This window comes from Dendropsophus ebraccatus, chromosome 5, assembly GCF_027789765.1.
Source record: "Dendropsophus ebraccatus isolate aDenEbr1 chromosome 5, aDenEbr1.pat, whole genome shotgun sequence".
Taxonomy (NCBI): domain Eukaryota; kingdom Metazoa; phylum Chordata; class Amphibia; order Anura; family Hylidae; genus Dendropsophus; species Dendropsophus ebraccatus.
In genome coordinates this window covers 8,386,011-8,413,730 of record NC_091458.1, presented here as the reverse complement: position 1 = coordinate 8,413,730, position 27,720 = coordinate 8,386,011, and the positions used below count along the sequence as shown (strand labels likewise).

Genomic DNA, 27,720 nt, shown 5'->3' with positions numbered 1-27,720 from the left:
GTTGGAGAGATCAGAGCCTTCTCCATAGCTCAACCATACATGGTCATTAGGGACGATAGGGTCACTCTTTCCCCTGACCCAGCCTTCCTTCCTAAGGTAGTATCAGACTTCCACAGATCCCAGGAAGTGGTCTTACCGTCCTTTTGTGCACATCCATCGAATGACAGAGAGGCCTACTTTCACTGTTTAGATGTTAAACGTGCATTAGTTCACTACCTAGAAGTCACTAAGGAGTGGAGGAAAGATAATAATATTCTGATAGCTTTTTAAGGGAAGAATAAAGGTAGAGCAGCCACCTCTCAGACTATTTCTAGGTGGATTAAGCAAGCTATTAAGGAGTGTTACAGGATCAGTGGTAAGGACCTTCCTATCTCCATTACTGCTCACGCTACGAGATCAGTGTCTACCTCGTGGGCAGAGAGGGCTTCAGTATCTATAGAAGAAATCTGCAGAGCAGCTACCTGGAGCACACCGCATACATTCTTTAGACACTACAGATTACAGCTCTCTCCTTCAGAAGACCTCAGATTTGGGCGCAGAGTGTTAGAAGCAGTGGTCCCCCCCCCCAGGCGGTTATTCCTAGTCTAATCTCCAGGGGTGCCGTCATAGGGCGAGAGGAGAAAATATAAAATTACTAACCGGTAATTTCTTTTCTTTGAGCCTATGACGGCACCCCGCCTAAACCCACCCATTAGGGGAATTTACATATATAATGTAAAGCTAGATTTAATATAGATTCATATGTATATAAAATAGAATACTTTCATTTGAACAGACTTATAATTTGGTCTGGTTGACACGTGTTACACTTTTTTGCTGTGTGTTTTTCTACATGTGTGTTTTTAAGCCTTCGCTCCTAGGTTCTTGCTGACAGACTGGTGTGTTTGGGGCGGAGCGCTTCTTTTAAAGGTCCAGTGGTCCTGTTTCCTGTCCAATGGGAGGAGGTGGTCCTCTCCAGGGGTGCCGTCATAGGCTCAAAGAAAAGAAATTACCGGTTAGTAATTTTATATTTTTCATTTTTACTTTATAATTTTGAACCCTTTCCTCTAATACCTGTGGGGTCAAAATGCTCACTGCACACCAAGATAACTTCTTTGAGGGGTGCCCTTTCCAAAATGGGGTGACTTTTGGGGGGTTTCTCTTCTGCGGACACTACAGGGGCTCTGCAAACGCACCTGGCGCTCAGAAACTTCTACAGCAAAATCTGCACTGCAAATGCTAATTGGCGCTCCTTCCATTCTGAGCCCTGCTGTGTGCCCATACAGTGGTTTATGTCCACATATGAGGTACCGTTCTACTCAGGAGAACCTGCGTTACAGATTTTTGGGTGCGCTTTCTCTCCCTTTCCTTGTGAAGTTGAGAAATTTCAAACTAAAGGAACATTTTATTGGAAAAATTCTAGTTTTTCATTTTTACTGTCTAATTTTGAATACTTTCCTCTAATACCTGTGGGGTCAAAATGCTCACCACACCCCAAGATGTATTCTTTGAGGGGTTATCTTTCCAAAATGGGTTGACTTTTGGGGGGGGGGGGGTCACATCCCTGGCACTACAGGGGCACTGCAAACGCACCTGGCGCCTGAAAACTTGTACAGCAAAATCTGCACTGAAAATGCTAATAGGCGCTCCTTCCCTTCTGAGCCCTGCTGTGTGCCCATACAGTGGTTTACGCCCCCATATGGGGTACCATTGTACTCAGGAGAACCTGCGTTACAGATTTTGGGGTGCTTTTTCTCTCCTGTTGCTTGTGAAAATGAGATACTTTAATCTGAATGAACATATTACTTGAAAATTTATATTTTCCATTTTTTTCCGGCCTAATTGTGAACACTTTCCTCCAGCCCCTGTAGGGTTAAAATGCTCATTATACCCCTAGATTAATTCTTTAAGGTGTCTAGTTTCCAAAATGGGGTCACTTATGGGGGTTTCCAGTATACAAGCCTCCTAAACACACTTAAAAAAAGAACTGGTCCCTAAAAAAATTAGTTTTGGAAATTTCTTGAAAAATTGGTAATTTGCTGATACATTTCTAAGCCCCGTAACACCGAAGAAAAGTAAAATATGTTTACGAAATTATGCCAGAATAAAGAGGACATATTGGTAATGTGACCTAGTAACTAAAAAAAATAAATGTGATACAACTTTCTTTTCTTAGAAGCAGAGAATTTCAAAGTTAGTAAAGTGCAAATTTTTCAAATTTTTCATGATATTTTTATGTTTTTCACAAAAAACACAAAAGATAGTGACCAAATTTTACCACTAATATAAAGTACCATATGTTACAAAAAAAAAATCTCAGAATCGCTAGCATATGTTAAAGCATCACTGAGCTATAAGCGCATAAAGTGAGACAGGTCAGATTTTGAAAAATGAGCCTGGTCATTAAGGCCCAAATAGGCTTGGTTCCTAAGGGGTTAACGTCGACTTGTCGTTTCTGGATATGGAGGGTGCACACTGACTGCACATGTACCCTCCTCTATTTCCTTCTAAAAGGGTGTTTCCTTTGAGCTCTGGCTTGCTCTAACCCTTCCCCATCCTTTTAGTCACCTGAGTTTCCTCTTCCTGCCCTCAGTCTCCACAGGACAGACCTGCAGTCGTTTGCCCACCCGCCCTCCCTTTTTATCTTGGTTTGTCATGGTGTTTTGTTTCTTTTTGTGCTTCCTTTTTGTTATTATACTTAAGTCACAGCTGGTGGAAATTACCTGCTAGGCGGACTTGCATGGTAGGAGTCTGTTGTCCGACATACACCCCTTGGACTAAAGGCCCTATTCCACGGAACGATTATCGGTCGCATTCAGCAGATATCAGCCGAATACGGCCGATAATCGTCCCGTGGAATAACAGGCAATGATCAGCCGACATCATTCATGTTGGCTGATTGTTGCGTCGTTTGTCATTCAAACATGTTGAAAGACAAACGACTGATACAGCAGCGATCTGCTGCCATCGCTCTGTGGAATAGGAGCTCGGCAGCACACCACTGCTGTATGCTATGGGCTGCCGGGTGATTTCTCCCCCCCCCCCCCCCGCAACTCTTCCCGCACTCACCTGCTCGCTGCTGACGTGTTTGCTCCTCCAGTCGGGCCATGGAATAGGCCCTTAAGAGTTCAGCACTACGTGCCCAGTTATTGGTTTGGTTAAAGCAATAATAACTAAAAGCTGTGGCCGATCACCACCCAGCATAAAAGTAATATCAATGTATGTTCTGTGGTGAGCCCCCGCGGTGCTATGGCGGGGAACGGCCGGTCACTTGCTACATGGTGAAGTGCGACGCCCCTCCAGTGGTGGTTGGCCGAGATACAGCCAGGCCCAGTGAGGTTATGTTGTGACGCCAGTGCCGGTTGGGCACACAGGTATGGTGGCACACCTGCTGTTATTTTAGAGGGCCGGTTGTACCTTGTTCCCCTGTGGTCAGTGTCCTGCCAGGCTGCTACGGGGTCCCTTGGAAACTATCACGATGGGCCGGAGCGGTGTAGTGACCCTCCCGGACTATTGGCACCACCACCCACAGAAAGGGAAAATGTCCCAAGGCTATAGTGTACACTGTTGGTGCAGGCGAAGAATCACAAAGTTTCTTTATCATAAATAATCTCTTATGTACTTGGAGAGTTCTTGGGTACAACAGATCATACAGCTTTGCTTGGACAGGATACGCTTCCCTTGGAAAAGTACTTGATAACACACTTGATATGAACCCTAACCATCATTTGAATCCCACTGCCTTCCCGTGCCGGGGGGAAGGTGGAGACAGCCCGAGTCCCGCCTGGAAAACAGGAATACAGCCAAGGTCATAGGTTGTATCCCTGTTTTTCAGGCGGAACTCAGGCTGTCTCCACCTTCCCCTCAGAATGGGAAGACGGCAGGATTCAAATGCCGATGGTTCGGGTACGTACGAACCTGAACCTCGGCATGGTTCACTCATCTCTATTGATAATACACATGGTAGAACACTTGATAATACAGGTTCCAGATCTTTGATAAGAGTATAGTAGAGAGTACAGTCATGCCGACTGAGTTGCATGTTGAGAGATACAAAGGATCAGAGAAGCAGAGAGGAGGATGTCATGAGAGTCCCAACCCAAGTAGTACTGTGCTCTGCCGGGTTGTTGGAGGATGAGGTAGAAGAATACTTTAGAAGAATAAGAAGAGTACCTTTGCCCGTGTTTTGACCTTTGGGTCTTTATACCACCTAATGCCCCCTAGATTTGGGTGACACAGGGCCCAGACCTTGTTACCTGGGATGAGGGGAATGCTGAGGGTTTCCTGCTGACAACAGCACTGCGAGGTAGAGTTCATAGGCTCCTAGCAACTTTGCTCTATCTGGATCAGTTCCTAGCTCTGTGGCTTTCGTAGATACTGTCCTGCTCTGTGACTCTCCTAGTCCACGGCGTGGGTTAAGATGATCTCTGGCTTGTCCTCTCTTGTAAGTGCTTAACACTGCATAGTGTTGTATAGAGTTGACTGAAGAGAAACTGTTAGCTGTGTCTTGTCTTGTCAAACTATAACCCTTTACATATGTCAGCCGTGCAGTATAGAAGTACACATACCCATAATAGCGACATCTAGTGGCAAAACTTTATCGCTACCTCATCATCACTGACTAATGGTGTGTTTACACAGAAAGATTTATCTGACAGATTTTGGAAGCCAAAGCCAGGAATGGATTTGAAAAGAGGATAGATCCCAGTCTTTCCTTTATGACCTGATCCCTGTTTATAGTCTGTTCCTGGTTTTGGCTTCAAAGATCTGTCAGATAAATCTGTCTGTGTATACGCACCATAACAATAAGTACAGGCTTTTACGAGGGGTGTAACCAAGAGCAACACCCGTGGTGGGACATTCCTGGCAGCTATGCTTATTAATTCTGGTTGCTGTTTGCTTGGGGTCTGTGTGCAGTCAGATGACTCTGTATATGCTGTCCTGTGTGTGTACATGAGGAGCAGCACTATATCAGCCATTATTATTCTTTGTATATGACATTTTCTGTTCTGTAAGCTTTTAGCTGTCTCTGTCTTTGTCTGCACTCTCATGTCCAGCTTTCTCCTCCCTCCTCGATAAACTTGTAGCAGCTCATTGATCAGATTACAAGTCATATCCAGTAAGCAATTGTTGTCACTAAGGCTGCATTCACACGATCCGTGCCCCGACCCCCACCACGATCCACACCGTAAAAAAATAGGACATGTCCTAGTGTGCATCGCGGCCTTCTCTCCCTCCCCTCCGGTCATTGTGGCACAGATCATATGAATAAGGCCTAAGCTGACTTTGAGAGTGAAGGAAGTGTTAACAAACTAGTCACCTGTGGCAGCACCGCCCTCGTCTGACAGATCAGCGCAGCTTCCCCAAGCTGCCAGGGTAGCGGGCATAAGGAAACGCCGGTCCATTTATCCGCATACTGTGCAGCATGTGATTGCTGTCAGGAGACTAAAGTGCCGGGTCACTCAGATCCGGTCCCAGTCTTCCAGATGCTCTTATATAAGATTCCAGCTGCTTATGGTAAAACTGACATTCATTGAATAGCAGCCGCAAAGACATGTAAGTTCACACAATGGAAAGTGCCGCTCCGGCCGCACTCTCCATTGTACATTATGGTGAATTGGGATGCGGGCACATCCCAATTCAACAGAAATTAAGTTTACTGACACCGGCCGTTCTTTGACACGGCCGGGTCACAGAACACCCATTGTCTTTCGGTGTGAGAACCCGGCCTATATCTGTATAATCTGGGGAAAAAAAGGAAAACAGTGAACATGATAACAAATGTGACCAATAAAATTGAAGGGGGAAATAAGGTTCAGGAGGGAAATGAATGTAAAGCTGCCTGGCACTAACACATCTATCCAACCATCTTCTATTCTAGTAGATACAACACTCATATAACAAAAGGATGGGAACAGAATTCTACATGCGTATTTATCAGACAACTATAAAAATGAATTTTCTAACTTTTAATTGGATAATCCCTTTAAGTGTACCAGAATATTTTGTCCTATAAGGGACGAAAACTGTTGAGATAATTGTGAAAATCACAGCATCACATTGTCTCCTGTAACTCCATCATCATTATGCTTGTAAGGCTAGGTTCACACTGCGTTTTCAGCATGCGTTTAACAGATCCGTTTTTTTAACGTCCAGAAAAATAGGGTCAGCAACGTTTTTTGGTACGTTTTGGTCCGCAAAAAAAAACGGATCCGTTTTTTTTATAATGGAAGTCAATGGAAAAACGGATGCACACAAATGAATCCGTTTTTTGCAATCCGTTTTTCATGCGTTTTTTGCAAAAAACGCATGCGTTAAACGGATGCTGAAAACGCAGTGTGAACCTAGCATAAGTGACCGGGGACGCTGGACGTCTGATCTGTGGAAGCTTCTAGAATGATCTAGGACAGGTAGACTATATATAAGATTCTGTCAGTGTTCTGCAGGTTCTAGAAGACGTCATTCTTGTGTCTCCTATTGTTTCCTAGATGACGACACCCGGTGGTTTCACCAGGGGATTTTTCAGTATGAAGATCATGTCCTGAGGATGACGTATGAATATTTCCAGGATGATCTGCAGCTCATTGTGGAGAACCTGGACCCTCACCCACTTCTCAGAGAGCTCAAAGCCCGGAATATCCCTGATATAGAGGTGAGAGGCCATGACCTGCCGGTGTTATATACAGGAGCCCCCCCCCCCCGTGTTATCATGTGTTCTATACAGGAGCCCACCATGTTATCATGTGTTATATACAGGAGCCCCCCCCCCCCCCGTGTTATCATGTGTTATATACAGGAGACCCCCCCCCCGTATTATGTGTTATATACAGGAGACCCCCCCCCCCCCCCCGTGTTATTATGTGTTATATACAGGAGACCCCCGTGTTATCATGTGTTATATACAGGAGCCCCCCGTGTTATCATGTGTTATATACAAGAGCCCCCCGTGTTATCATGTGTTATATACAGGAGACCCCCCCCCCCCCGTGTTATTATGTGTTATATACAGGAGACCCCCGTGTTATCATGTGTTATATACAAGAGCCCCCCGTGTTATCATGTGTTATATACAGGAGCCCCCCCCCCCGTGTTATCATGTGTTATATATACAGGAGCCCCCCCCCCCCCGTGTTATCATGTGTTATATACAGGAGCCCCCCGTGTTATCATGTGTTATATACAGGAGCCCCCCGTGTTATCATGTGTTATATACAGGAGCCCCATCCCCCCCCCCCCCCCCCCCCCCCCCCCCCGTGTTATCATGTGTGTTATAGAGGAGCTGTGCGTCACGGCCGGCTGGTCACAGCGGCCCCACGCTCCTCCTCCACGTTGATTGCATTGGAGGATTGGATTGCACGTCATGAGCGGGCCGAGTGCGCAGAGGGCCACAGCAGCAGGAGCTCTACTACTGCCAGGCAGCGGGAGCGGTCTGCGTCAGGTCAGGTGTGTGTGAGTGAGTTTGTCTGTCTGTGTGTGTGAGTCTGTCGGTCGTGGGGGTAGTGTCACGCTCACCGCCTTGCAGCTCTGCCATCCTCCGCACTCTTCTCCTTCCATGTTCCCACACAGGCAGCAGTGACAGAGACGCTGCCTGTGCCCAATGCGTCCCGCAGGGGCATCTGTAAGGGGGGAGGGAGAGAGAGGGGGCATCTATATGTGGTGGAGAGAGAGGAGGCCCTTCTATAAGCGGGGGGATCTATGAAGGGGGAGAGAGAAGGGGGGGCATCTATATGTGGGGGAGAGCGAGGGGGCCCTTCTATAAGGGGGGGCATCTATGAAGGGGGAGAGAGAAGGGGGGCATCTATATGTGAGGGAGAGCGAGGGGGCCCTTCTATAGGGGGGGGGGCATTTATGAGTGGGGAGAGAGAGTGGGGCATCTATGAGGGGGGGGGAGAGTGGGGCATCTATAAGGGGGGGGGGGAGAGGGGGGCATCTATAAGGGGGGGGGAGAGGGGGGCATCTATAAGGGGGGGAGAGAGAGGGGGCATCTATAAGGGGGGGGGGAGAGTGGGGCATCTATAAGGGGGGGAGAGAGGGGGGCATCTATATGTGGTGGAGAGAGAGGGGGCCCTTCTATAAGGGGAGTGGGGGCATCTATGAAGGGGGAGAGAGAAGGGGGGCATCTATAAGGGGGGGGGAGAGAGGAGGCATCTATAAGGGGGGGAGAGAGAGGGGGCATCTATAAGGGGGGGAGAGAGGGGGGGCATCTATATGTGGGGGAGGAGAGAGAGGGGGGCATCTATATGTGGGGGAGGAGAGAGAGGGGGCATCTATAAGGGGGGGAGAGAGAGTTGGGCATCTATAAGGGGGGGGAGAGAGAGTGGGGCATCTATAAGGGGGGGAGAGAGAGTGGGGCATCTATAAGGGGGGGAGAGAGAGGGGGCATCTATAAGGGGGGGAGAGAGGGGCGGCATCTATATGTGGGGGAGGAGAGAGAGGGGGGCATCTATATGTGGGGGAGGAGAGAGAGGGGGCATCTATAAGGGGGGGAGAGAGAGTGGGGCATCTATAAGGGGGGGAGAGAGAGTGGGGCATCTATAAGGGGGGGAGAGAGAGTGGGGCATCTATAAGGGGGGAGGAGAGAGAGGGGCATCTATAAGGGGGAGAGAGAGAGTGGGGCATCTATAAGGGGGGGGGAGAATGGGGCATCTATAAGGGGGGGAGAGAGAGTGGGGCATCTATAAGGGGGGGGAAGAGGGGGGCATCTATATGTGGAGGAGAGAGAGGGGGCCCTTCTATAAGGGGGGGCATCTATGAGGGGGGAGAGAGAGGTGGGGCATCTATGAGGGGGGGGAGGAGAGAGGGGGGCATCTATGAGGGGGGGGAGGAGAGAGGGCCCTTCTATAAGGGGGGGCTGGTGATGTTAGTATATGGTGGTATTAGTCAGTAGCAGCGGTGGTGTTAGTCAGTGTGTGGTGGTATTAGTAGCAGGGTTGGTGTTAGTCAGTGTGTGGTGGTATTAGTCAGTAGCAGGGTTGGTGTTAGTCAGTATGTGGTGGTATTAGTGTGTGGTGGTATTAGTCAGTAGCAGCGGTGGTGTTAGTCAGTGTGTGGTGGTATTAGTCAGTAGCAGGGTTGGTGTTAGTCAGTATGTGGTGGTATTAGTCAGTAGCAGCGGTGGTGTTAGTCAGTGTGTGGTGGTATTAGTCAGTAGCAGGGTTGGTGTTAGTCAGTGTGTGGTGGTATTAGTAGCAGGGTTGGTGTTAGTCAGTGTGTGGTGGTATTAGTCAGTAGCAGGGTTGGTGTTACTCAGTATGTGGTGGTATTAGTGTGTGGTGGTATTAGTCAGTAGCAGCGGTGGTGTTAGTCAGTGTGTGGTGGTATTAGTCAGTAGCAGCGGTGGTGTTAGTCAGTGTGTGGTGGTATTAGTCAGTAGCAGCGGTGGTGTTAGTCAGTGTGTGGTGGTATTAGTCAGTAGCAGGGTTGGTGTTAGTCGGTATGCGGTGGTATTCATCAGCAGCAGCGGTAATGTTAGTCAGTATGCAGTGGTATTAATCAGTATGTGCCGGTATTATTATTATTATAATATATATATATTATATATTGTAGAGGTGTCACTGGAGAAGTGTTCGAGGGGAGGTACATCTCACCCAGGCTACTGCATATGGTGAGATGGTGAATCCAGGTGAGATCTGTCACTCAGCAGTATTATGCTGCTGAGTTGTTCTTTCCATTTTCCGGGCCTGGACTTACTGGAATGGCGGGTAGGTTGGTAGTGGGACCTGCCATTCCCTTCCCCCGATCCAGTTCGGGTGTTGCAGTCAGGTGTGTCCTGATGAGCCTGCAACAGGAGAAAAGCTCCACAGAGCTGCAGGGGATTGCTCTCAGCCAGGGGTGAACAGCCTGCATGCTGTGTCTCCTGGGAGCAAGGAATACTGCCGCCGCTGGGGCCTACTCATACCCCGCCATACCGCCTATGGAAGTGTCAGACAGGTGACCTGTGTATTAGTAAGTGCCCAGACGGGCAGGATGTTTTGTTTTATTCTTCAAGCACGGTGTTGCTGTATTTATTTTGCTGGACTGTTTATGCCACAGATAAACGCCAAGCTGTTATTTTCAAAGCCAAGTCTGCTGTGAACTGTGTCAAATCACACCATCCCCCGGGAAGATCCCTACAATATATATTATACACCAGTAGCATCACTTGGCCGTGAAAGGGGGGCCCAAGTTGACGTCTCGCACCAGGGCCCAGAAGACATTAGCTACGCCCCTGAAGGGGGCTATGAAATCACTGCTGTATTCTTTTCTATAGTCTGCAGGGTGTAATACTCTGCAGCATTTGTATCTGGTGGCTATATGGTGAGTGTATGCAGGGCTCCAGACTAAAAAATTTACCTAGGAGCCATTGGCTCCTAACCTGAAAAATTTAGGCGCCAAATAGAATATTTGGTCGCCAACATTTTAAAACATGGAAAATTAATGTTATGTTAAATGGGACTTACTGTGTGCAGAGGCCGCCGCGGCAGCATCCTCTTCCTCCTCTTCCTCCTCTTCCTCCTCTCCTTAGTTTGAAAACGTTCTACATGGAAACTTGTACACACACACTGAGGGAAGTGGTACTGTGCAGTCTATATATACAGATTAATAAATCTGGGCGCCATTTACAAGATATCAGTCGCATTGGCGATATTAGTAAGAATATTGGTTGTGTACACTTACTTTCCTTCTGTGATAATTTTGGGCGTTATATATGTAAGAAAATAGTGTGACATAGTAGATCTTTGCAGTGGGGGGCATTTATATGTGGGCTGGTGGGGTTTGTGTGCCAGGGCTGCTTTTCTTCCCCAGTCCGGCCCTGTGTTATATACAGGAGCTCCCCCATGTTGTCATGTGCTATATACAGGAGCCCCCCGTGTTATCATGTGTTATATACAGGAGCCCCCCGTGTTATCATGTGTTATATACAGGAGCCCCCCATGTTGTCATGTGTTATATACAGGAGCCCCCCCGTGTTGTCATGTGTTATATACAGGAGCCCCCCCGTGTTGTCATGTGTTATATACAGGAGCCCCCCGTGTTATCATGTGTTATATACAGGAGCCCCCCGTGTTGTCATGTGTTATATACAGGAGCCCCCCGTGTTATCATGTGTTATATACAGGAGCCCCCCCATGTTGTCATGTGCTATATACAGGAGCCCCCCGTGTTATCATGTGTTATATACAGGAGCCCCCCCATGTTGTCATGTGCTATATACAGGAGCCTCCCGTGCTATATACAGGAGCCCCCCCATGTTATCATGTGTTATATACAGGAGCCCCCCGTGTTATCATGTGTTATATACAGGAGCCCCCCCCCCCGTGTTATCATGTGTTATATACAGGAGCCTCCCCATGTTATCATATGTTATATACAGGAGCCCCCCGTGTTATATACAGGAGCTCCCCGTGTTATCATGTGTTATATACAGGAGCCCCCGTGTTATCATGTGTTATATACAGGAGCCCCCCGTGTTATCATGTGTTATATACAGGAGCCCCCCGTGTTATATACAGTAGCCCCCCATGTTATATACAGGAGCCCCCCCCCGTGTTATCATGTGTTATATACAGGAGCCCCCCCCCCCCCATGTTATCATGTGTTATATACAGGAGCCCCCCGTGTTATCATGTGTTATATACAGGAGCCCCCCCCCCGTGTTATCATGTGTTATATACAGGAGCCCCCTGTGTTATCATGTGTTATATACTGGAGCCCCCCCCATGTTATCATGTGTTATATACATGAGCCCCCCATGTTATCATGTGTTATATACAGGAGCCCCCGTGTTATCATGTGTTATATACAGGAGCCCCCCGTGTTATCATGTGTTATATACAGGAGCCCCCCGTGTTATATACAGTAGCCCCCCATGTTATATACAGGAGCCCCCCCCCGTGTTATCATGTGTTATATACAGGAGCCCCCCCCCCCCCGTGTTATCATGTGTTATATACAGGAGCCCCCCCCCCCCGTGTTATCATGTATTATATACAGTAGCCCCCCCCCCCCCCCCGTGTTAGCTTGTGTTATATACAGGAGCCCCCTGTGTTATCATGTGTTATATACTGGAGCCCCCCCCATGTTATCATGTGTTATATACAGGAGCCCCCCGTGTTATCATGTGTTATATACAGGAGCCCCCCGTGTTATCATGTGTTATATACAGGAGCCCCCCGTGTTATCATGTGTTATATACAGGAGCCCCCCCCGTGTTATCATGTGTTATATACAGGAGCCCCCCCCGTGTTATCATGTGTTATATACAGGAGCCCCCCATGTTATCATGTGTTATATACAGGAGCCCCCGTGTTATCATGTGTTATATACAGGAGCCCCCCGTGTTATAGGGGCAGGTTTTTTCATGTCATTGTAGTGATGTCTCTGAGAGGTTAAAGAGGCAGTGTCGCAAATTTTTATATATATATTTCTCATTCAACAGGGGTTGTGATAACAATCATTTTTGCAATATACTCTTTACTTTCTTTTACCTCTTTTATATTTAAATCAACACTAAACATTTGTCCACTAGATGTCTCCCTTCCTGGCAAAACTGCAGCCCATGCTTCCTCCACGTCTTTTCTCAGAAAAGACACACACACAGGAGCAGTAAGCAGCCATGTGGAAACAGGAAGTGGCAGCCCACACACAGGAGCAGTAAGCAGCCATGTGGAGACAGGAAGTGGCAGCCCACACACACAGAAGCAGTAAGCAGCCATGTGGAGACAGGAAGTGGCAGCCCACACACACAGAAGCAGTAAGCAGCCATGTGGAGACAGGAAGTGGCAGCCCACACACACAGAAGCAGTAAGCAGCCATGTGGAGACAGGAAGTGGCAGCCCCCACACACAGAAAGCAGCCATGTGGAGACAGGAAGTGGCAGCCCACACACACAGAAGCAGTAAGCAGCTATGTGGAGACAGGAAGTGGCAGCCCACACACAGAAGCAGTAAGCAGCCATGTGGAGACAGGCAAATAAGGTGTGATTCCTGGAAGAAGGAACGCCCTACATTAGGGGAGTGAACCTTCAGCCGACCACATGACTCATTCACAAAAGTGGCTAAAGGAATACAAGGATTCTTATAGGAACATATGCTCAGTACACATAAAACAAATCAGTTTTGTAGTTTAACCCAAATGGGAACCTTCTATTCATAGTAAGGATCCAGTAAGCGCCTCTCTTTCTTAAAAGATGGACCCAATCTCCTCCTCCTCCTCCAATCGCCGTGCCCGCTAATACAGTAATCAGATGCAGCTGTCAAACATGACAGCTGCATCCGATTACCAGACGCAGCACTTCCCTGGTGTCTAGTGGGGAGATCGCCTCTCCGGGATGTTATCCCGGAGGAGCGATCTCTGTAACTGAAGCCGGCCGGGGACCGCTCCAAGATGGCGCCGTCCCCGGCTCGGCACTCGTTTACTTCCGGCTGCAGCAGCCGGAAGTAAACGAGTGCCTATCTTATGGATCTCTGCAGCATATCTATGCTGCAGAGATCTCTGAGAGATCAAAGCACTTATACTAGAAGTCCCCCAGGGGGGGAATAACCCTAACCCCAGGGGGGGAATAACCCTAACCCCAAGGGGGCTTCTAGTATAAGTGTAAAAGTAAAAAAAAAAGTGTCATTATTAGTAAAAAAGCCCCCTCCACTAATAAATAAAAGTCTGAATCACCCCCCTTTTCCCAGGTTATAAATAAAAGTAAATAAATAAATAAACATGTTTGGTATCGCCGCGTGCGTAATCGCCCGAACTATTAATTAATCACATTCCTGATCTCGTACGGTAAACGGCATCAGCGCAAAAAACCCCAAAGTGCAAAATTGCGCATTTTTGGTCGCATCAAATCCAGAAAAATTGTAATAAGCGATCAAAAAGTCGTATATGCGCAATCAAGGTACCGATAGAAAGAACACATCATGGCGCAAAGAATGACACCTCGCACAGCCCCATAGACCAAAGGATAAAAGCGCTATAAGCCTGGGAATGGAGCGATTTTAAGTGACGTATATTTGTTGACAACGGTTTGAATTTTCTACAGGCCATCAGATACAATATAAGTTATACATGTTATATATCGTTTTAATCATAATGACTTGAGGAACATGCATAATTCAGTTTTACCCCAGGGCGAATGGCGTAAAAACACATTTCCCCCAAATAAACAAAATGCGTTGGTTTTTTTTCAATTTCACCACACTTTGAATTTTTTTCTGGTTTCGCAGTGTACTTTATGCAAAAATTCAGCCTGTCATTGCAAAGTACAATTAGTGACGCAAAAAATAAGGGCTCATGTGGGTTTCTAGGAGGAAAAATGCAAGTGCTATGGCCTTTTAAGCACAAGGAGGAAAAACCGAAAACGCAAAAATCGAAATTGGCTCTGTCCTTAAGGGGTTTAAAGACCCCTAATTTCCCATAGAAAATAATGGCCCATTGGAAATAATGACCACACTCTAAACGCTGACAGCCAATCAGAGCACATATGCAAATAGCAGAAATATAGCAGCCAATAGGAACTCTAAGGTCTTGTCAGGCAATGCATCATAACATCCACACAGTCACATGTCCACTATTGGCCAATAGAAGATGTAGAAGATGGAAGGTCCTTAACGATTTTGCCTCACTGACATGAGTAAGATTGTCATGGTAACCGAGCAATGATCTTTACCATTATAAGTACTCATGTCGCTCTTGAAGGGAACTGGCTCGCTCTTAAAGAGGGATCTGGGGTGATGCAATGTAAAATAGGGCAAGATGTTAATAAGATACTTTTACAAAAAGAGGCACGCTGGATTCTAGCTACGAATGCTCAGGGTCCAAGCGGATTAAATGATAGAATAGACCTCAGCGTGTTTCTTTAACATAGAGTACATCACATGTTGTTTTTAAATGTTTTGTTACGCCCCCTCATCTACGTCAGTAAGCGTATAACTCACCTGTGTACGTGAATGAGGTAGCGACGTCTGACAGAAGCGCCGGCAGGGCGTGAAGCAGCTGTCACGTCTCTTGTGATCCAAGTGTACTGGCGTTCCTACCACCCGATTATACATGGATTACTTTTAAACCATGATGAACGAATAAAGAAGAATATATTTTACTGGGTGAGTGCGCCCTTGTATTTCTCACTGGGTGTGTTATGCTATGAACTTTGGCTATTGAGAGCAGCACCATGATCCCCAGGTCCACCACGCTAAACCCACTGTGCACTCCAATCCTCCACTTCCTTCTTTCAGTGTTTTTAGTGCAGGCGCTGTGACTTTCTTTGTATCTACATGAAATAAAGTTTTACACTACATTACACATTTACATACCCCATATACCAATCCGCATATACAAATGGCCCCCAGGGTGTTTTCGGCGTCGGACGCATACGCTATTATTGCCTCCGACATCGAAACAGCCAGTGAGGATGAATAGGGGGATCCTTTTTTCATCCTCATCATCCAGTGACGTGTCTGGGGGTAGCGTAGCGTACGCTGCCCCCCAGACACGTCTTTTCCGCCAGTACCGTCCCAATAAGAGATGACGGTATGGTGTGAAAATCTACAAACTCTGAGAGTACCTCAGGGTACACTTACAGATTTAGGGTACGTGCACACTGCGGAATGGTGAAGGATAACCCTTTGTGCATTCCGCAGCTGGCACCCCCCTGCACACTGATGCGGGCGCGTCTCCGTCTCACCCGTGTCATAGACTCCATTCTATGCACGGGCGGATTCCGTTGTCCGTCAACGTGTTCATTCTTTGGACGGACGACAGAATCCGCCCGTGCATAGAATGGAGTGTGACATGGGTGGAGACGCGCGCCCGCATCAGTTTGCCAATTGGTGCCAGCTGCGGAATGCACAAAGGGTTATCATTCGCCATTCCGCAGTGTGCATGTACCCTTACAGTGTATGAGGGAAGGGACATCTGAATCCCGCCACAGATGCCTCCCCCCATCCTCGGAGTTAGTGGGAAGATCGTCCAGTAACTGATCTTCCCACTGCTGGATAAAGGTTACCACCTGTACGGGGATAACTTTTAATATGATACTTTTTAATATGATACTACAATAAAAATTCTACTTTTTATGGAGCTGCGGAACTTTTTTTATTTTGGACTTCCAAGATGTAGCAGAGCTGAGTTTGCCAGAAGCTTGTACAGTGACATCTGCATGTCTGTATGAATAGTGCAGCTGAGATTATTTTATATTATTGGTGATACTAATTATATATTGGTTACATCTGGCACTGAAGGAGTTACCTGTCATTCTCAGCTCTGCTACATCTAAACAAGATAGCTCCGCGCTTCCTCTCTCCCTCTCTCCCATCCAATGCAAGGGTGCCAGCAGCTCGGGTTACCCCTGTACGACTATGGCATGGCACCAGCTGCAGCTAATCTCTTGCTTCTATATGATAGTCTATATGGATTATAACTTAGATGCAGAGCTGGGAAGCCTTACTGCAGTCAGGCAGGGGTTAACACAAAATTACTATATGGTGTTTGGCAGAGTGCTATGTAGTCTATAGAGTATGTAGCCTCTGTACTACTCCATATAGTAGTCCTGCCCATACTAGGCCTGCTGTGAGGGCAGATGACATCACTTCCTGTACCTGCCCATACTAGGCCTGCTGTGAGGGCAGATGACATCACTTCCTGTACCTGCCCATACTAGGCCTGCTGTGAGGGCAGATGACATCACTTCCTGTACACGCCCATACTAGGCAGCTGTGAGGGCAGATGACATCACTTCCTGTACACGCCCATACTAGGCAGCTGTGAGGGCAGATGACATCACTTCCTGTACACGCCCATACTAGGCAGCTGTGAGGGCAGATGACATCACTTCCTGTACCTGCCCATACTAGGCAGCTGTGAGGGCAGATGACATCACTTCCTGTACAAGGCTGCATGGAGTAATTTTTTTTTTTACACTTGATGACTTGTACACTTCAAATATCAATTGTTTCATATCACTGGGTGAAAGTAGAACAATTCCCAGGTTAGTAGGAGGAGACCTCAATAGTCTACAGTCCAGTCTCTGTGGAGTATTGACCCCCCCTTCCCCCACCACACATACATTAGGGGGTCAGTAGATCATATACTTAAAAACAAAAGTAAAAAAACTTCCAATCTGCGCTTTCTGATTGACACCAATCCCCACCACGTATCCTGGTACCGTACTATACACTGATGATCCAACTCTACTCCACCTGTTATACTGCTGGTAATGTACTATACACTGATGATCCAATTCTATTCCACCTGATATACTGCTGGTACTGTACTATACACTGATTTTCCAACTCTACTCCACCTGATATACTGCTGGTACTGTACTATACACTGATGATCCAACTCTACTCCACCTGATATACTGCTGGTAATGTACTATACACTGATGATCCAACTCTACTCCACCTGATATACTGCTGGTACTGTACTATACACTGATGATCTAATTCTATTCCACCTGATATACTGCTGGTAATGTACTATACACTGATGATCCAACTCTACTCCACCTGATATACTGCTGGTAATGTACTATACACTGATGATCCAACTCTACTCCACCTGATATACTGCTGGTAATGTACTATACACTGATGATCTAATTCTATTCCACCTGATATACTGCTGGTAATGTACTATACACTGATGATCCAACTCTACTCCACCTGATATACTGCTGGTAATGTACTATACACTGATGATCCAACTCTACTCCACCTGATATACTGCTGGTAATGTACTATACACTGATGATCCAACTCTACTCCACCTGATATACTGCTGGTAATGTACTATACACTGATGATCTAATTCTATTCCACCTGATATACTGCTGGTAATGTACTATACACTGATGATCCAACTCTACTCCACCTGATATACTGCTGGTACTGTACTGTACACTGATGATCCAACTCTACTCCACCTGATATACTGCTGGTAATGTACTATACACTGATGATCCAACTCTACTCCACCTGATATACTGCTGGTACTGTACTGTACACTGATGATCCAACTCTACTCCACCTGATATACTGCTGGTACTGTACTATACACTGATGATCCAACTCTACTCCACCTGATATACTGCTGGTAATGTACTATACACTGATGATCCAACTCTATTCCACCTGATATACTGCTGGTAATGTACTGTACACTGATGATCCAACTCTACTCCACCTGATATACTGCTGGTAATGTACTATACACTGATGATCCAACTCTACTCCACCTGTTATACTGCTGGTTATGTCCACTCTTCACCGTTATACAGGGAATAAGGATGATACTACCATAACCGCAGCCCTAACCGGACGTCCAGGGATAGTCTTATGGGGGGCTCCTCCACAGGGGATTCCAGTTGTTCGTGAAATCCATGAATAAATCCAAAACAGTGTGGGCGGTGCGTTCCAGGCAGTGAAGTGTCGGTGTAGTATAACGGGACGTCACAATGAGCGGATAACAAAAATGTTCAGGTTCAGACGAGAAAATCCATCTTCTCCAAATGCTGGGACTGAATACCGAGTGTTTGTTTCTCCAATGTTTTCTCATCACTGATTGTGACGTCACACAAACGGATGCTGGAGAGGGACAGAAGACCTGAACGTGTTTTGGAAGATTTCTGCTTCCTTTTCCGTCTGTCCGTCTCCTCTTTCCGCTTTCCTTATATACATTCCCCGTGCAGAAGAAACTCTCAAAGATGCAAATGTTTTGGCATTAAGGGCTCATTCACACTGAGTAATTCTGGTGGAGCTCGTGCCGCGGACTCCGCTTGAAGTTCTGCTTGTCCTATTCATTGAATATAATGCCTCTTGCACCCTCCGCTGTCTGCCAAATGTATTGACTTGTCCTCTCCAGTTGCATTTTATTACTTCAATAACGCCACAAACGCAGTTACTGAGACGTCCAGTGTGTTTATCCTTAAAGTGTCTAGATAAGGGGGGGCCTATATCCTCCTTCTATATTGTGCTCATGCTCCCCCATCCTTACACTCCCAGCTCTCTCTTCTGCGTATAACAAGTTTATTGCACGGACATGTAATAGAATAGGTCTCCCCTTATGTCTGACACGTTATATATCCTTCCCCTTTCTGTATGACTCCATTATTGCCGACCATCTTTTACAAGGAAAGAAACCGTCTTTATAATTTCCCAGAATGTGGGATTTATTTGGCTCCTCGCCTCCTGCTCTCCCCTATATTGTAGGGAATATAAAACTACACAAAGATAATTCCACACACAGGACCACAATATTACAGCATAATAAATAACCCAGAGCTCAGTACCATACCAATATACATGTATAGCGCCCCCCCCCCATTAGCCAGGTATCCTAGATCCCTCTATCTAACACCATACAGCACAGCTCAGTACCATACCAATATATATGTATAGCGCCCCCCCCCCCATTAGCCGGGTATCCTAGATCCCTCTATCTAACACCATACAGCACAGCTCAGTGCCATACCAATATACATGTATAGCGCCCCTCCCCCCCATTAGCCGGGTATCCTAGATCCCTCTATCTAACACCATACAGCACAGCTCAGTACCATACCAATATACATGTATAGCGCCCCCCCCCCATTAGCCGGGTATCCTAGATCTCCTCTATCTAACACCATACAGCACAGCTCAGTGCCATACCAATATACATGTATAGCGCCCCTCCCCCCCATTAGCCGGGTATCCTAGATCCCTCTATCTAACACCATACAGCACAGCTCAGTACCATACCAATATACATGTATAGCGCCCCCCCCCCCCCCCCATTTGCCGGGTATCCTAGATCCCTCTATCTAACACCATACAGCACAGCTCAGTACCATACCAATATACATGTATAGCGCCCCCCCCCCCATTAGCCGGGTATCCTAGATCCCCTCTATCTAACACCATACAGCACAGCTCAGTACCATACCAATATACATGTATAGCGCCCCTTCCCCCCCATTAGCCGGGTATCCTAGATCCCTCTATCTAACACCATACAGCACAGCTCAGTACCATACCAATATACATGTATAGCGCCCCCCATCCATTAGCCGGGTATCCTAGATCCCTCTATCTAACACCATACAGCACAGCTGCCCCCGGGGGTACCTGTACGCAGACAGAACAGGTAATATTATGGCTTTACATCCTCTGGTATATCGCTGGACGGGCACCTGTGCTGTATGACAGGAGGGAACTGGGGGGTTAACCCTTTGCTGTGATTTATCTTTGTATAATGTTCCTTATGTCGGATCTTTCTTGTGTTCTAGGAATACCAGAGTCTAGAAGATGATAGAAGAACATTGGCCCGGACGTTACTACGGGATATGTATGACAGAGGAAGAGAAGCTGTGATAGCATTGTGGGTCAGTCTATACGTCTTACAGAAGAATCATGGCTCCCTTGACCTGCACGCTGTACTGGAGGAAGTCCGTCATACAGGTATCATTGTGGATGAGACGTCAGCATGGAATAGGGGTTGTCATTACTTACATAGAACACAATAATAAGATCTCCCCTCTGGATCTGGAGCTGATTCCCATTTACCTGCTGCAGAGAAAACTTCCTACCGATCTGACCAACGCACCAGAAAATGTTTCTCAGGGGTGAAGCTATAGGGATGGCAGAGGTCGCAGTACTGACTGGGCCACAAACCTTGGGGGTGCTGCTATGTGTCAGGGTGCTACACACATACTCCGGACTCTGGCTAACATCATTGTGTACAACGGTGGTTAAAAGGGAAAAGAAATTGGGAACATTGAGATTAATGTAACCAGATGGTTGTGAATGGATATGGAGTCTGACCAGTGGCTGATGATGTAGCCCATAGCTCCTGGGCTCTAATGTATGTACATTATTATTCTTCATGCAGCAGTGATGGCGGCTATACAGGGAATCCCTCACATCTCTCATCTCTTATTAGGTGACTCTCTGGTGGAGCAAATCATACTGGATAAAGATGGGCACCAACTTACCCCAAAGCTGATAGGTAAGTGTACATTATATAACCGTATTATCATCACAATGCTAGAAAGAGCTTTGGTGGTGGACGGATCAGCACATGCAGGTCTGTGGGGCGTAATCACTGCTGGAAGGGGCAAAATAATAGAACTTGTCAGCAAGGGACATGATCAGTATTTCTCCAGCAGCCATTTACAGAGCAGGATTAAGCGGCTTCAGGCGGATGTAATGCCCAGGAAGGCGGATGTAATGCCCAGGAAGGCGGATGTAATGCCCAGGAAGGCAAGCACCTCTCGTAGCCAGTGACAGGCGTCTGAGAAAGCTCTGCTGCAGAGTGACTTCTTTCACAGCGAGAAAACCATTTACCATAGATGTTAGTTTCTCTAATTTATCTGCTGGTATTGTAAAGACCATCTGTAGAGAATCTATTTCTATACCTAGGAAGGAAAGCAAAGTAGTTGGACCTTCTGTTTTGTCTGCTGCAATGGGAACCCCAAACCTCTCCATGAAAAACAAAAAGGAAGAGTAGAAATTGACAAATGTTTCCATCACCTGGAGCCACAAACAGGAAGTCGTTGAGGTGTTGTATGATGGCATTACTACCAGCTTTATACCATACCACCAATTCAAGGAATGAACTGAACAATTCAAAATAGTGGCATGATATGGAGCAGCCCATCGGCAAGCAGGTGTTATAATAAATTGTGCCATCCAATTGGAAACCTAGAAGATGATAACATTCCGGGTGGACTGGGAGAAGTCTAAAAGCGGATCATATGTCCGACTTTGCTAGAAGGACTCCCGGACCTGCAGCTCTTAACATGGTGACCGCCCTGTGAAAAGAGACATAGGAAATGGTGGCATCCTCTTTTGAGATTATATTGTTAATTGAACTGCCTTTCGGATGCGATAGATGATGAATTAGCCTAAATTTACTGGATTCTTTTTTTGGACTACACGTAATGAGCATGGGTCTCCAAACTGCGGCCCCCCCAGCTGTTGTTATACTTCATTTCCCATCATGCCAGGACAGCCAAATCCAAAGCTTTACCTGGCTGGGCATGATGGGAATTGTGGTTTTGCATCAGCTGGAGGGCCGGAGTTTGGAGACCCATGCCAAATGGAAATATTCTGGGATTAGAAAATGAAGGGTAGTTAAAGGGGCCTTCTATTCTACCCAATGCTACTTCTTGTTCAAATTTTTCTTTCAATACTTGTGGGTGCAGCTTGGCTGACTTTAAGTTGTCTGACCATGTAGACGATAAAGGTAGGTTAAAGGGTTTAAAAAAAAAAGTCATCTAAAAATCCTTCCAATACCATATTGACTGCTTGCCTATTGGGATACCTATTTTGCCATTGGCGAATCTCGTCCACGCTCACTTGGGTTCTGTCCTTCGGCTGCAGGTACCTGTCTACCTGGTTTGGTGACTCTGGTTGCAGCTTGCAGGCCTTCACGCGTGTGGAGCATTTATGCTTAAATTTGCTGAGGCCAAAGAATCTGCAGTGGCCCTCGTTTAATAACCAACACGTGTTTGGTCTTCTAATGGCCACTGCTCCTGAAGTAGCATGTGAGGCAGCGGCTCTTGACTGAAAGGCGGGTATCTTTGTGACATCATTAATCTGAGCCATACATCTGTAGCTTTTACACCCCAGCTTATTTCTGACTGGAGTGCCATGCTGCAACTAAACTCTTCTCGTACTTCCACCTCGCACTTCCTACCTCCACCACAACCCCTGGCAGTCCCTGTACACCTTCCTTATGCCCCTATTCCACGGATCGTTTAAAGGAGCAATATCGTTTGTATTCGGCCGATACCGGCCGCTACGAACGATATTCTTCCCGTGGAATAGAGTGCAACGATCAGCCGACATCGTTCATGTCGGCTGATCGTTGCAGTCGCTTGTTTTTCAACATGTTGAAAAACAAGCGACTGATATAGCAGCGATCTGCTGCCGTCGCTCCGTTGAATAGGAGCGTCTGCAGCAGGCGCTGCTATATCCTATGGGCTGCCCGGACGATCAGCGATCCTCCGAGCAGCCCCCCCGCCGCCCCTCCCGCACTCACCCGCTGGCTGCCGCCGCGTTGACTAGCGGCGGCAGCAAGCGGGGAACGAGGAGCAAACGAGCGCTAATAGCGCTCGTTTGCTCCTCTAAAACGCCCCGTGTAATAGGGCCTTTAGTCAGATCCTTGTCCACAATTATGACCTCTGCTGTTCCTGAGCTGTGAGCGGTGTATAGCATTTGCATAGCAAATCAGACAGGACGGGAGCCGTCTATTGGCTTCTATGCACTGGGAGCTGCCATAAAGCATCAGTGTATGTGTCGTGCAGGGGACATTACACAAATACTATTACAAATAGCTGGGCCTGGAGCAGCACATTAGGATTATTTAAAAGAAAAAAAAAATTTACACTTTTTTTAAACTTTATTTTTAATTATTTTTTTATAATCAATTCTTTTTTTTTCAATATTTATGTATGATGAAACAACATTGAGCAGTATAAAATCTTATAATCAGGAACACGCAGGTCCCGGCATAAACTATTTTGATATGTGATGCTCAAACAGTAAATATTATATATACTGTATTTTTAACTTTTATGCCGAAAAACACTTGAACAGACATTGTACTGAAAGTTATTAAGTGACCACAAATTATATAGGAAAATAACAAATATAATAACAGGTACAGCTTAACATTGACGGAACTTAAAGGGGTTATCCAGTGCTACAAAAACATGGACACTATCTTTCAGAGACAACACGACTCTTGTCTCCAGTTCGGGTGCTCTTTAACCCCTTAACGACATCGGGCGTAAATTTACGCCCTGATGCCGGTAAGGGAGTTCAGAGCGGGGCCGCGCGGCGACCCCGCTCTGAACCGCGGCGGTCCCGGGTGCCGCGTGTAGCCCGGGACCGCAGGTATTAGCGGGCACGGTCCGATCGCCGTGCCCGCTAATACAGTAATCAGATGCAGCTGTCAAACATGACAGCTGCATCCGATTACCGGATCCAGCGTCTCCCTGGTGTCTAGTGGAGGAGATCGCTCCTCCGGGATGTTATCCCGGAGGAGCGATCTCCGTTTCTGAAGCCGGCCGGGGACCGCTCCAAGATGGCGCCGTCCCCGGCTCGGCACTCGTTTACTTCCGGCTGCAGCAGCCGGAAGTAAACGAGTGCCTATCTCATGGATCTCTGCAGCATATCTATGCTGCAGAGATCTCTATGAGAGATCAAAGCACTTATACTAGAAGTCCCCCAGGGGGGCTTCTAGTATAAGTGTTAAAGTAAAAAAAAAAGTGTTGTTAACAGTAAAAAGCCCCCTCCCCTAATAAAAGTCTGAATCACCCCCCTTTTCCCAGGTTATAAATAAAAGTAAATAAATAAATAAATAAACAAACATGTTTGCTATCGCCGCATGCGTAATCGCCCAAACTATTAATTAATCACATTACTGATCTCGTACGGTAAACGGCGTCAGCGCAAAAAAATCCCAAAGTGCAAAATTGCGCAATTTAGGTCGCATCAAATCCAGAAAAATTGTAATAAAAAGCGATCAAAAAGTCGTATATGCGCAATCAAGGTACCGATAGAAAGATCACATCATGGCGCAAAAAATGACACCTCACACAGCCCCATAGACCAAAGGATAAAAGCGCTATAAGCCTGGGAATGGAGCGATTTTAAGTGACGTATATTTGTTGACAATGGTTTAATTTTTTTACAGGCCATCCGATACAATATAAGTTATACATGTTACATATCGTTTTAATCGTACCGACTTGAGGAACATATATAACAAGTCAGTTTTACCCCAGGGCGAATGGCGTAAAAACACATTTCCCCCAAATAAACAAAATGCTTTTTTTTTTTCAATTTCACCACACTTTGAATTTTTTTCTGGTTTCGCAGTGTACTTTATGCAAAAATTCAGCATGTCATTGCAAAGTACAATTAGTGACGCAAAAAATAAGGGCTCATGTGGGTTTCTAGGTGGAAAAATGCAAGTGCTATGACCTTTTAAGCACAAGGAGGAAAAAACTAAAACGCAAAAATCGAAATTGGCTCTGTCCTTAAAGGGTTAATTGTAGGGTAAGTGTGTAGAAAATACAATTGCTTTGTCACCCTCTGTTTTTTTTAGATCATATGAATAGAGATGAAGAGGGAGAATGAAGCTGAACTTATATTGTCGTAGGGGTAGTCAGACATCTCTTCTAGAAAGTGTTCCACAGCTCCCATAGAATCTTTTATTGTTTCACTATAACAGAAATATAAAAAAAAAAAAAAAGCAACATATTTCTAAAGATGAAGTATATGGTAATAACAGTCCTTTTGTTTCACAAGGTACAATACAGTTAGCTAGACAGTTGGCTGTCTGAGGTACCTTTTGTAATATATACTTGTAATATAAGATACTTATAATACTGTGGAATACGTGACTCACTGCTTTTTTTTTTTTTTATTCTTTATTTTGTGGACAGCCGGAGGTGACGCAGCAACACGCCCGTCCTTCCTCTCAATATAAACCAGAGTAGTCATAACAGAGATCAATAAGGCAATATTCTGAACGTGAACAAGAAAGTGATGAACAAAGAAACCCATAGCTAACCGACCAGGCAAGGGCCATGTCGCGTCCTCTCCCGCTGCCCAGTTAAATTTTTAAACATAGAACATCTCCCGGCAAGGGTGTAACCAACAAAAAAACAAAAACAAAATAAGATCAGATGGCCCAAGGGGACCGAGAGAAATAAGAAAGAGGAAGAGAAATAAATAGAATGAGCAGGAGCGGAGGGAGAGGGAGGAAGAAAGGGAGAGAGGAAGTACAAAAAAAAAGGGGGGGGGGGGCAGGTACTACATAAGGTATGTGTGGGAAGGGGGAGGGGTATCACAAACCCTCAGGTTGAGAGGTTTGATGCACCAGTCGGGCTAGGCCCAGGTCGGGTCCTCGACCCTATGGCAGCACCACCAACAAGGACGCATATTCAGGCGTGTCCTTAAAAGCTAGCCAATCGTTCCAGGTTTTCGTGTACTTGGCTCCTGTGTTGTGTATGGAGGAGGTCAAGTCCTCCATGCGCTGCAGTTCGTTAACCTTTGCAATCCAGAGAGACAAAGGAGGGTGTATCGTTTTTTTCCAATATAAAGGAATGCAGGCTCTAACGGCTATCACCAAAAACCGAAGTAAGGACACTGTTGTCGGAAGCGAGCAATGTTGAAGAAGAAATAAGGCAGGAGAGAGAGTTACCGAGGTTTTAGTGACTTGCAAAATAGTCCTCTTCACAGCGTCCCAAAAGGGAGTCAGGAGTGGACAGGACCATAAAATATGTAGGTGTGTCCCCTCTTCAGCACCAGCGCCAGCACTCCGGGTCCACCTCGGGCCATATTGCATGCAGTTTTGTAGGGACCCTATACCACAGAGTCAGAATCTTATATCCAGTTTCCTGGATGCCAGAGCAAATGGACGACTTGTGGGCAAGGGAGAACAATTTCTCCCTTTGGCGTGGAGACAAAGTAAGATTCAGGTCTGTTTCCCACCTAAGCATGTAATCCGGGGTAGGCTGATCTGGGGGTGACATTAAGGCAGCGTATGTGAGAGAGAGGGAGTGTCTCAATCTACCGGAATCTAAGCATAATGCTTCAAAGCAGGACCTAGATTCACTGTATGCGGTAGGGGAAGGCAGTGAGCGGAGGAAGTGGCGTACTTGAGCAATACGCCAGGGATCCAGGGGGATGGGTCCCACAATGCTGTCCAATGCTGACAGGGAGAGCCAGTCCGTACCAGAGCGAAACGTCTCCACTAGGAATTTGTCCGCTTTAATCCAAGAACGGAAAACCGGATCATCTAAGCTGGAAGGGAAATCAGGATTCCCCAGTATCGGGCAGCATTGGGATCTATGAGGCAGCACGTAGGAGCGGCTGTTTGAGCTGGCACAGGCTAGAATCGTGGGGCCGATAGTAGGGTGTGAGCGTAGCCCCGGCAGGTTAGATGGGTGCAGGCAAGGGAGGCACTTCAGGGGGATTTTAGTGAAAGATTGTTCCACTCCTACCCAAGATTTCACCTCTGCGTGGCGGCACCAATCTATAGCCCTGGTCAGGAGCGCTGCAGTGTGGTAAGTACGAATGTCTGGCAATCCCACTCCCCCGGCACTTTTAGGTCGACACAGGACCGTGCGTTTTAGGCGAGATGCTTTATCATTCCATATAAACTTAATTTGTAGGGAAGTTAGTGATTTAAAGAAGGATGGAGGAATCCGGCAGGGGATACACTGAAAGGAATAAAGTAGTTTGGGTAGGATATTCATCTTGAAGATCGAACATCTCCCAAACCAGGAGAAGTAGCCCCTGGACCACACAGCACATTGTGTTTGTATTCTTTGTAGTAAAGGAGGGAAGTTCAATGTATATAGTTTGCCAAGATCTGCAGGCAGGGAGATGCCCAAGTATTTAATGGACGTGGTAGCCCATCTGAAGCAGAAGGAATCCCGGAGCGACGACACCAGGCCACTTGGAAGCCCTAAGCTAAGAGTCTCTGATTTGGAAAAGTTGATTTTAAAATTGGAGAGGCGTGAGAACTCCTCCAATTCACCCATCAGAGACGGGAGGGAGACACGCGGGTTAGCAATAAAAAATAATACGTCGTCTGCGTAGGCAGCCACTTTGTGAACCGTGTCTCGCACCGGGATTCCCCCCACATCCATGTTAGCCCGAACCTTACACAGTAGTGGTTCTAGAGTAAGAATGAAGATTAGAGGGGACAGGGGGCAGCCCTGTCTTGTGCCGTTTTTTATGGCAAAATCCTCAGAGAGAAGACCATTCA

General features: G+C 46.6%; 1 protein-coding gene across 8 annotated transcripts in view; it reads left to right on the top strand.

Moving 5' to 3' along the window:
• Positions 1 to 27,720, top strand: part of LOC138792249 (NACHT, LRR and PYD domains-containing protein 3-like) — a 250,482-nt gene that overhangs the window by 120,180 nt on the left and 102,582 nt on the right. For 7 of the 8 annotated variants that reach the window (XM_069969450.1, XM_069969451.1, XM_069969449.1 and 4 more), the window contains 3 exons: positions 6,468 to 6,631; positions 20,219 to 20,390; positions 20,872 to 20,937. In XM_069969450.1, the coding sequence (XP_069825551.1) occupies positions 6,468 to 6,631; positions 20,219 to 20,390; positions 20,872 to 20,937 (402 nt within the window). Of the gene's footprint in view, positions 1 to 593; positions 995 to 6,467; positions 6,632 to 20,218; positions 20,391 to 20,871; positions 20,938 to 27,720 lie in introns of those variants that run through there. The other variant, XM_069969455.1, reaches the window with a different exon arrangement.